The sequence below is a fragment of the Heteronotia binoei genome, chromosome 8, assembly GCF_032191835.1.
Source record: "Heteronotia binoei isolate CCM8104 ecotype False Entrance Well chromosome 8, APGP_CSIRO_Hbin_v1, whole genome shotgun sequence".
Lineage (NCBI taxonomy): Eukaryota > Metazoa > Chordata > Lepidosauria > Squamata > Gekkonidae > Heteronotia > Heteronotia binoei.
Window position 1 is genome coordinate 7,458,910 of NC_083230.1, and position 10,834 is coordinate 7,469,743.

General features: G+C 42.0%; 1 protein-coding gene across 4 annotated transcripts in view; it reads left to right on the forward strand.

The window, feature by feature from the left end:
* KMT2E (lysine methyltransferase 2E (inactive)) overlaps nt 1-8,795 on the forward strand; it is a 106,308-nt gene extending 97,513 nt beyond the window's left edge. For all 4 annotated transcript variants that reach the window (XM_060244702.1, XM_060244703.1, XM_060244701.1 and 1 more), the window contains 7 exons: nt 352-605; nt 1,094-1,150; nt 1,305-1,874; nt 3,399-3,691; nt 4,795-4,883; nt 5,598-5,689; nt 6,562-8,795. In XM_060244702.1, coding sequence (XP_060100685.1) covers nt 352-605; nt 1,094-1,150; nt 1,305-1,874; nt 3,399-3,691; nt 4,795-4,883; nt 5,598-5,689; nt 6,562-8,055 — 2,849 coding nt within the window. In that variant the 3' untranslated portion in view covers nt 8,056-8,795. The remainder of the gene's footprint in view (nt 1-351; nt 606-1,093; nt 1,151-1,304; nt 1,875-3,398; nt 3,692-4,794; nt 4,884-5,597; nt 5,690-6,561) is intronic.
* Nucleotides 8,796-10,834: the final 2,039 nt, after the last annotated feature.

A 10,834-nucleotide genomic window follows, 5' to 3' on the forward strand; every position in this document is an offset into this window, starting at 1 on the left:
CAACATGGACAAGCTCCTTGTCTTTTGCTGCCAGGCATCTGGCAGGTTTAGTCCCAGCCTGTAGTTAAATTAAAATGGTTTCTCTGTCTCATCTAACACTGCCCCCATTCCCTTCAGAACACTTCAGAACAAGATATTTCTGACCTCCTGGTCCCAAGGGACGACTTCTTTGAAAGGGGGATTGTTGATCTGCCTTAAAGACTTTTAATGGGGAGAAAGTGGAGTGCAAATATTTTAAACTTTGTGTTTATGTAATATTTGGCCAGCCTGCTAATAATTCTGTTCAAGGTTGTCTTTATGCCTTTATTTAGTGCCTTGTTTTCTAACTTTTGTACCTATTTTAATACACAGACCTCACCACGCCACTAAAGAAGCGGAGACTGTATCAGTTGTTGGATTCTACCTATTCAGAAACCTCTACACCTACTCCTTCTCCATATGCCACACCAACCCATGCTGATATCTCTTCCTCAGATCCATTGTTGTTTGCAACTCCACCTAGAATAAAAGCAGAAGATGAAACCTGTAAGAATGGTTATAAGCCCATTTGCTCTCCTGTTACTCCAGTAATTCCCTGTATTCATGGAAATGTAATGCACTTTGAGGTGAGCCTCACACAGGTATTTAGTTGATGGAAGTGTTGTCTTTTTAAAAAATGTTGCTATTAATGTCATAACAAGCGGGGATTCGCTAGCTTCCCTGTTCAAAAATCAATAGGAGTGCCTTTTTAATTCTTCACATTTCAGTATGTAGATGAATGCCTAGTAAATGTAATTGCTCAGTCTGTCAAAAACCCATCTTTAATAAAGAGAGAAACTTCTTGGTATTGTTTCCAGTTAATGAGGAAGCCATTGTCCATGCAAGAGCTTCATGTGTGCATACAAGTTGTTGCTGGCTTGGGGCTGGTGTCCTCCTGCTTACATAACAACTTGAAATAGTTTGTGCAGCAGTTGTCACAAACACAGTTTTAGTCCATTAGACATACTAAAAATCAAGCAAGCACTTGGAATGGAGCTGTTGTCCTTTTGAAAACTGTTTCATGTGTTAAAAAGAAAAAACTTCCTTTTTAAACTTCCTTTTTCTTTTGGCACAGAACATTTCTTCACCTGAAAGTTCCCCTGAAGTTAAGAGGCGAACGTATAGTCAAGAGGTAAGTGTGTTCAGGATATCTTTAGAAAAGACTTCAGTTTGGCTTTTGTATTCACCTTTTCCTGCAAACTGGGCAAAAGGGGACATTGTTTTATTGTATTACAATGCAATGTTAAAAATGAGTTTTAACACCAGGGTGATTTTCTGTTGTGTAGGGATATGACCGGTCATCAGCAGCAATGTTAGCACTTGGCTCATTTCGGAATTCCAACCTAACAGATATGTGCCTACAGGAAATAAAGACTATTGGATATCCTAGTCCAAGGAATAGGACCGATGGCACCAGGCAGTGCTCCGGGGAAAAAGAAACAGCTGCAGACCTCCAGTTGGGACTTGAAGTCATTGAGCAAAGTGCACTGCATCAACCATTGGATGCCCCTAACCTTGATAGGACTGAGTCAAGCAACCAACTGGAAACTGCTCAATGCGGACGGGGAACAGTTTTCTCCACCTGGGTGAAGAGTCCTGATAGGACAAGTGTAAATTTCTCTGTGAATTCTAATTTGAGAGATTTAACACCTTCACACCAGTTGGAGGTAGGAGGTGGATTCCGAGTAAGCGAGTCAAAGTGCCTGATTCCAGATGATGCAAGAGGCATGTTCATGGAAGCGCCTGTTTTTTGTTCTTCTGAAGATGGACTTGTAGCTGGCTTTGGGAGGACTGTCCATAGTGACACCTTGATGGATGGAAATTGCACACCTCTGAATCCTCCACAAAAGAAAAAGGTTACAACCTTAACCATAATTCATATATTCTGCATAACCTGTTGTGCAAGAGAAATTTTGAAAGGAACTTGTTAGCCTTGTTTTGTAAGGAACTTGTTTGTATTCTGCCTTGTTTCAAGTTCTGAAGTGGATTACAGTGACTACAGACCAGGTTTTAGCAATGTGACACAACATTATTGAGGTTTATCAGATTGGTTAGCCATAAGTGAACAAATAGTGAGTAAAGTTAATTTCAGAAGTTTTATTTTTAAAACTTTTATATCAACTTCTTCCACAACCAGGTTGAACTTTGTACAAATTCTGAGGAATACGAATGACTGGGATGAAGTGAAGAAGTTTGAATCAGTGGTCATTTCAGTATAGGAACAGCTGGAGACTGGTTTGGATCCACATGCTGACTCCTCATGTAGTGGAAGGGGGAATTCTTGGATCCAACTACTGTAATTGGAACAAAGTGGGTGAAGTTGGGCTTGCTCAGCCATGCAGTAGCTGCCTTTGAGTTCTATGGGGCCGCTACTGTCAAGACCTGTTTGTAAGAAATATGACAGGCAGGATGGTGGTACACTTCTTTAGTTTGCCTAATTTCATTTCTTGCTAAATCCATTTGTTGAGTGAAATAGCGCACTTTAAAGCAGACTATTGCCTATTTGGGCATTATTTCCTAATGCATGAATGTAAAGGTCATATCAATATTAGAGGAATATAGATAGCTTTAAGGCAACTTATTTTCTTGGCAAATTATTGAGATCAGAAAGATTACTGGGGATCAGTGATGAAAGCCCTAAGTCCAAAGTGAGCAACCCTTTGTTTATTTGCATTGTGGCCAGGAGTCACGCTGATTTAACTAAATTTGTGACCACTCTCATCATTCATAGGAATAGACTATTTATAAATAAAGATCCTTTCTGGGAACTAAAAACGGCTTTTCTGCTGCAGACAAAAAGCATCCTTTCAAGTTTTCCGCACATGCAAGAAATGCTGTGTGCAGTGTGTGTATTTGCATATATGGAATATAGAATGATCCAGTGCTGCTTCAGAGGTGAATAAATAAAAAACTCAACTAGTACAGATGTATCAGATTTTTTAAGAAAGACAAATGAGCAGGTTGCTGGCTGTGAGGCACAGACAGCAATATCAAATTGAGCAGTAACAAGTTCCATTTTGCGCCCTGCTACTGTGCCAATGAATCTGCACCTCAGTCTTCCAAATATACTGAGATGGCTCTGGCTTAACTCCTTGTTCTAGTGCAAAGGACAGCAGAGAGACACCAAAATCCCTCCTATCTTGATTCCTGCATTTTTTAACTTTCAAATTTTATATTAAGCTTTCCAAAAGTTGTGTAATGGGCCTGAAAAGCAGGGTAAACATAAAGATTATGCCAAAAAAGCAACATAAGACACTATTATCTGAAAAGATGACAAGTATTACTTTGCAGCTAGATATTTGTTTTGTTTTTACAGCATTATAAATTTGCCTAACACCTTGAAATGAAAACTCAGCTTTCCCTTCTGCCTTTTAAAATAGGTATCACTTCTAGAATACCGTAAAAGACAGCGAGAAGCCAGAAAAAGCGGCTCGAAGGCTGACAGTTTTTCCCTTGTTAGCATGTTACCTCATGCTGGTGGTGGAGGAAACAACCTTAGTGCTGCTGATGGGTATAACAGCAGTGAAAATGGGGAGCAAGCTGAACGGGAGCACAATGAAAGTCTCCCTCTGCCCCTGCCAGCCACTGATTCTAGCGCCACTTCTGAAGAAACAGAAAATTCTTCTTCATCAAAAGAAGCTTCAAGTGAGAAGAATGAGCCAGAGGTTCAATGGTAGGACATTTTTGGAACTTTTAATGGCAAGTTGATACAGTGGCAAAGTGGACTTTTGAACATATGTTCTGACTCTCAAGCTCAGGTGGTACTTTCCAGAAGCCATTAAGCAACAGCTGAGGAGGTCTGCATTCAAGCTGCATTTGCTTGAATGCAGCTTAGCAGAATGAATTGTAATTCTATGAACACCCATGTTCATGCGAGGAAAACCATGCTTCTAAGATGTCAGGTCTTCATCTGGGTAAGCAGCTAATGCTTCCTGTGGGTGGCTGCATATCTTGCATTTAAAAATTGCTTTCTCTGCTCTAAAAATTAAGGAATATGGCTGTGGTCATGAGAGCAGCAGGAAAGGCTGTGCTAATCAGCAACAGGGAAAATTGTTTCAGGAGGGTAGCTGTGTTGGTCTGCAGTAGAAGAGCTGGAGTCAAATCCAATAGCACCATAGAGGCCAACAAAAATTTGGGGATAGAAGCTTTCAAGAGTCAAAGTTCCCTTCAACAAATAGAACTTGAATTGGGTTTGTTTTAGCCTCTCCTTTCTCTGTCTATATGCAGATCTTATAATATTTTCCCCCCAAGTGCAAATCAAACCATTAGAATTTAGATTCAGCTTCATCAGCTTCCCCCCAATAATGAAGTTGTTATTTAAGACAAAAACAAGCACATATACCTATTGTCCAGGTCATTTAAAAATGTGCAGTATAGCGCCTTTTGAAAGCTTAACTTCCTTTGAATTGCCAATGTACATCTGGCTGAATTATTCATATATACAGCTTCATGTCCACCAGATATTCATACCCTAACATTTGACAACTTTTACCATCTAAATGTATATTTTTGTTTCACCAAAAATCCAACATCATATCCTCATTCCCTTAGAACTTGGTCTTGGGCATCTTTACAATTGGACTTCTTCATACAAATGGAATGTAAGGTCCTCTTTGTAACCTTGTTACGAGTTCTGCTTGTTTAGCAAAGCTTGAAATATTTTTGATTACCTCCAGAGCACCTGAATCCTAAGTGAGATTTATTGTACATACAGTCGTACATACAAGTATTTATAATATTGAAGAATTAAACTTGGTTGTTGTTGTTGTTTTAAAGGACTGCTTCAACTTCAGTGGAGCAAGTGAGGGAACGAAGTTATCAGCGAGCATTGCTTTTGAGTGACCACCGGAAGGACAAGGACTGTGGTAAGGAACTGTCTCCTTCGACTTCTAGCAGTGTTGTAGTCAGGGTTCATTTCGTAGAAAAAGAGGTGCTGGAGCTTATTAGTACAACTCATTTGCATATGCCACACACCCCTGACATCACAGGAAGGGGCACTAAATTGTATCAGCTCAGCATCTACCTTAAAATGCTTCTTGAATTATAATTGTCATAATAAAACCTTACTCCCATCATACTTTTTCAGTTACTTTCTCAGTGGCATGATGGAAATTTCTCTCTGTAGTCTGCTTTATATGTTTTGGTTCTTTCCCCATTTTTTTGTGGGACGAAAATATTAGAAAGTTTGTGAAATCTTAAGAGTTCAGCAAAATTTTCACAGGGTGTTTGAACAATAAAGCCCAGAAGCAAGTATTTTGGAGGAGGCAGTGCAGCGGGTAAGAAAGAGCACAATAAAATTTTGAGGTTCTGGAGCTCCGCTCCTGGGAGTTCCTGCCCAAAATGAGGCCTGGTTGTAGTGCTTTTAGTCTGCTTCAACACGAGGGAGGTTAAACCTGTTAACATTTCAGGCTGAAGTTGGATGGGAGTAGGTGAGAAATCAGAGTCAATATTTTTTCAATCCAGAAAAATTGTCCAGTTTTAGATTTTTTAGAACTTCAGTAGTTTGATCCAACCTACAAGAAAAGTCTTCTTTAACTATTGTACAGTTTTATTGATGCATTTTCTTACCCTTATTGCAGATCCTGATCCTGAAAACCCTGAGCCCACAAGTGAATGTCCATCCCCAGATACTTCTCTGAAGACTTGCAAGAGTCCTTTAAAAATGAACAAGGTAACAAAACATCTCAGTTCTTAAATGTGCACATACATGTCTTAAATACTATTACTCCTCTCCTGGTTACTGTAACTTGAAGGTGATGCTCAGAATGTAGCTTTATTTCATCTGCATATAGAAGCAGTATAGCTGTGCTTTCCAGTCAGTGGCTGAGGACAAATGGGAAGTTTTGAGCCCTGAGACTGTCCAGCCACTTTTGAGAACATCGTTCTGGAAAGTAGTCCCTTGTCAGAGCCTTAAGGGCGACCGTGCTGTTCTCAGTGCTGGTGCACGCTTGGCTTAATGAGTGTGCATTTTTATAAGTTTGTGCTTTAAAATTTCTATTTTCACTACTGAAGCTTTTCAGTTGAAAGTCACCCAGAAAAGCTTTTGAGTGGCATCTAAATCAAACACATTTGTAGGAGAAACAAAAGCTTCTAAGCCTGATGGGAAGTCAATTCTAGTACAGTAACTATTTTTCTGTTCAGATGTGGTTTTGGAGCCCTATAAACAATGACATAGTGTCCCACATGAGACAAACCAACCTGCACTGTTGTGCTCTCTGAAAAACAAATTGAACAATATTTGTGACATTATTAAAACAATTAAATTAATAATCAACTGTGCATCTCAAATAAAAAAGCAGTAAGAGACATTTTACCCTGGAAACCTTAAAGAGGAGAAGCAGAATCCAAGCTTGCAATTGTGAAATAGTGCCAAAAATTTGAATAGCTTCATAAAAAGTAAAACTTTTTTCCAGAAAGGAGACGTGGTTTACAGAATGTAATCTAGTTTAACCAGAGAATCTGTTTATTAAACTGGGCAATAAATGTGGATGTGGTTTAAACCCAGGTGGATCATTATTGAAAGTTCTTTTTTCTTTGTGGTAGCCTTCCTCACCAAGTCCTGTGGCTCCTGCCCAGTCTCTGGGGAGAACACCTACAAAGCAGGATGCCCAGTGGGATGCTGCAGCAGCTACTCCAGAGGCTGAGGGCTCAACTCACCCCAAACAGCTGACAAGCACCATCGAAGCACTTTCAAAAAACCACCCAGCCCAGGCCCACTCGCGTAGCACAGCGGAGCCTCTCTCTCACTCCCAAAAGCTGCCTTCTGCACCATTGAAGCTGCATTGTTCCCCTTCAGCTCATGTAGAAAACCCTCCCAAGGCCAGTACTCCTCACACACCTGTTCAGCATGGCTACCTTTCACCAAAGCCTCATTCACAACAATTAGGATCGCCATATCGGTCTCATCATCCTCCATCACCTCAAGTTGGAACATCTCAAAGAGACTGTCACAGAAGTTTTTACCCAACAACGCCAACCCTTCAGCCTAACACACAGCAGCAGACGCCCAGCGGGACGCTCTTTTCCCAGACCTCTTCTGTCTCTTACAATCAGTTCCACCAACAAAATCTCAACACCAGTGCTCCGCCCCCACCCCCGCCCCCACCTCCTTCCTCTACTTATTATCAAAACCAGCAGCCCCCCTCAGGAAACTTTCAAAACTACAGTCAGTTAAAAAATAGCATACCACCCCAACAAACTGTGTTTCCCTCTGGACCAAATCAAGCCCTTGCCGGTACAGCATGTCAACAGCCAGTTTCAGGGCACCATGTAACGAGTGGGCATTTTTTGCCATCGCAGACTCCTAGTATTCACCATCAGACTCCAGCCGTTGCTGCTCCTCCACCACCGCCACCACCTCCTGTGCCTGGACCACATCTCGTGCAGCAGCAAAGCTCTCATCAGCAGCATTCAGCAGCACACGTTGTAGGGTCAGTACATGCTGTAGCAGTGGCTCCTGGGTCACACCTCCATTCTCCAGCTGCTGGGCATCATCTGCCACCCCCTCCTCCTCCTCCTGGTCCCCTTCCTCACCATCATCCTACTCACCCTACAACAGGTCACCAAGGTTTGCAAGCACAACACCAGCATGTAGTCAATTCAGCTCCTCCACCACCACCTCCACCACCTTCCAGTGTTTTAGGTTCTGGGCATCACGTGGCATCAGCACAAGGATTGCACCATCCAACTCATCAGGGTCCCACACTTTTTCCTTCCAGTGCTCACTCGACGGTCTCCTCCTACCCATCACAGCCTTCACACCATACTCCATTGGGACCTGGACCTCAGCATCAGCCTGCTGGAACAGGCCCCCACGGTCCACTCCCAGGGCAGAGTCCTCACCTCCAGCCTCAAGGACCAAACAGTATTCCAACACCAACAGCGTCAGGGTTCTGTCCTCATCCTGGCTCTGTTTCCCTTCCTCACGGGGTGCAAGGACCTCAGCAGGCATCTCCGGTGCCTGGACAAATACCTATTCACAGAGCGCAGGTGCCACCAACTTTTCAGAATAATTATCATGGTTCAGGGTGGCATTAAAATGGACCCCTTCTAAACATTTTAAAAATGTTATGTAAAAACTGTATATTTCATATGTACCTGTTCCAGGTACTTTTTAAAGCTTGTACATGACTTTGTATAAAAGCAAACACCAGTGCGTGCGCGCTCTCTCGTATTTTTTCCATTTTTGCTTTGAAAAATTCCTGACACTGTGCCCATTGAGCCAGTATGAGGCATTTTTACTTTGTACGTGAACATTCCAGCTGTTTGTTCTGGCAGCAGATTTGATGCTGCAGAAACGTTAACTTTTATTGTTGCCGTTAAATTCATTTAGTGAATGTTTTCTATATTTACTTTTTATACATATGTAATTATAATAAGTACACAGCTTAGTGATGGCACTAACAGGTTTTTTTCATCTTCTGTCAACAGTTTTTTGTGTGCATATAGATAGAAAATGCAATACAGATTTTTCTAGTTTGGTGTGGACATGGCTCTTATTTCAAGTTATTTGCAGACATTGTAATTTAATGTATAGATTGTTTCTAATGTCTCCTACAAGTGCTGTAAATACTGTTTCTTTTTGCGTGTAAAACTGCTTAACGCTGCTCCTCATTTGATATAGTATTGTACATACAAGTCTTTTGCAAAAATGTGTGATCTTTGTGGAAGTAGTACAGTATATGAACTTTAATTTTTTTAATATACTGTCACATTGCAGCACTGGTTGGGCATTTTAATTCATGTTAATAAATCACAATTATGTCAGTTTTAACAAACTGTCTTGAGAAGTTGCTATTTAAAAAAACTGGAATTGAAATGAGTATAATACTGTGCTTAAAACCCCTGCTCTCAACCTCTGCCTCATTGATACAGATGATGTACTGGAAATTAAAGTGATTTTGGTCCCCTGGACTTGCAGCATTAGGAAAAGCTAAGGCCTAAAGAAGTAAATTCCACAAATACTTGCTTTTGCAAGGGTGGTTGTTCATCCGCTGATGCAACAGAACCTAGTATGCTGGGAGAAGGGCACCTGCCCTGTGTGAGATAAACTGAAGTAGAGAGTAGATCTGCTGTATGTGCGATATTTCACTTAATATGGTCCCAGTTCAGGAGCACCTCAACCTTGCTGAAGTTGTGGGCATTTGAGGAATTTTGAGAACAGGCAAGGTGTGCCAAAAACTCAAGACACTGAAAGGTTCTTCACAAAATGCTAGGACCATGGGCATCCCAGTTTCCCAGGTGGGCATGGGGCTGAACCTGGTCCAGGCCCACATTTAGTAATCTATATTAAATTATGTGAAATTATATATTTTTTTAAAAAATAGCATCAATGATTAATCATGTGGTTTGAAACTCGTAATAATCTGGATCTCAGAGAAAGAGGACTCTAAAGAGAAGAAATGTAATGAATTCCTTCAGTTGAAAGGAAATAACTCCTTGCCCTCTCCCTTTCCCTAAGCTGAAACTGTGACACTGGCCCAAGGTCAGACAATACGCTTTGTGGCAACACAGGAATTTGAACTCTTGTCTCCCCAGTCTTGTTTATTTATTAAAATTGGATTTTTAAACCGCCCTCCCCTGTAAAGAGAGGGCCTGTGGCACAGAGTGGTAAGCTGCAGTACTGCAGTCCAATTTCTCATGATCTGAGGTCAGCAAAACGAGTCCCCAGCTTGCTGGGGGTAAAGTGTAGACGACTGGGGAAGGCAATGGCAAACCACCCCGTAAAAGTCTGCCATGAAAACATCCTGATGTGACGTCACCCCATGGGTTGGTAACAACCTAGTGTTTGCACAGCGTACCTGTAAAGGCAATGAACAACCGTAGAATATAATAAATATATAATTAAATCAATAAAAATACAGTAAAAATGCAAGACTAAGCCTAAATCGATAACGCTCAGAACTTATATTTGTGCCACTGCCCCACAGGAGGGATGCAAGGGGCGTGAGTTCCAGACAGATGGAACTGTCACTATCCCTAACCAAATGCCTGGCAGAGTAGAGAGTTGTTGGTGCATCTTACAGGCCCTGTGGAACTGCGTAAGATCCTGCAGGGTATATTTGGCAGAGAGTTCCACCAGGGTGGAAAATGCCCTGGCTCTGTTCAAGGACAGCTGGATATCTCTTGAGCCAGAGCACCAATAAGTTCTTAGCTGTACTGGCTGGAGTTTCCAGATCGGTTTCAAAGACAGCCCTATGTACAGCAAGTTACAGTAGTCTAATATGGAGGAGACCATTGTGTGGATTGCTGTGCCTAGATCAAGGTGAGACAGGTAGGGAGCCAGTTGCCTGACCTGGCATAGCTGGAAAAATGTGACCTGAGCCTCCATTGATTGGGAGGCATCCAGAATCACATCCAAATTCTCGACAGTTAGTGCTGGTTTTAAGGGCACAGTGTCATGAACTAGGTGTTGGCATCATAAGCCTGGATCCCCTCTTCCCAGCCACAGAACTTAGAATCATAGAGTTGGAAGGGACCCGCAGGGTCATCTAGTCCAACCCCCTGCACAGTGCAGAACATTAACAAATACCTCTCCCCACACACCCACAGTGACCCCTGCTCCATGCATAGAAGATGGCAAAACAAACAAAAAACCCCAAAACCCTCCAGGATCCCTGGCTAAAGTGGCCTGGAGGAAATTGCTGCCTGACCCCAAAGTGGCAATCGGCATTTCCCTGGGCATGTAAGAAAGGGCCATGAGGACTAAGCACTAATGCAACCCTTCCTGCTCCTCCTCCTCATCTGCCTAAGTTCACTGAATCAGCATTGCTGTCAGATAGCCATCTAGCAGCCCCGTAGCCAGAAATATTTTTTT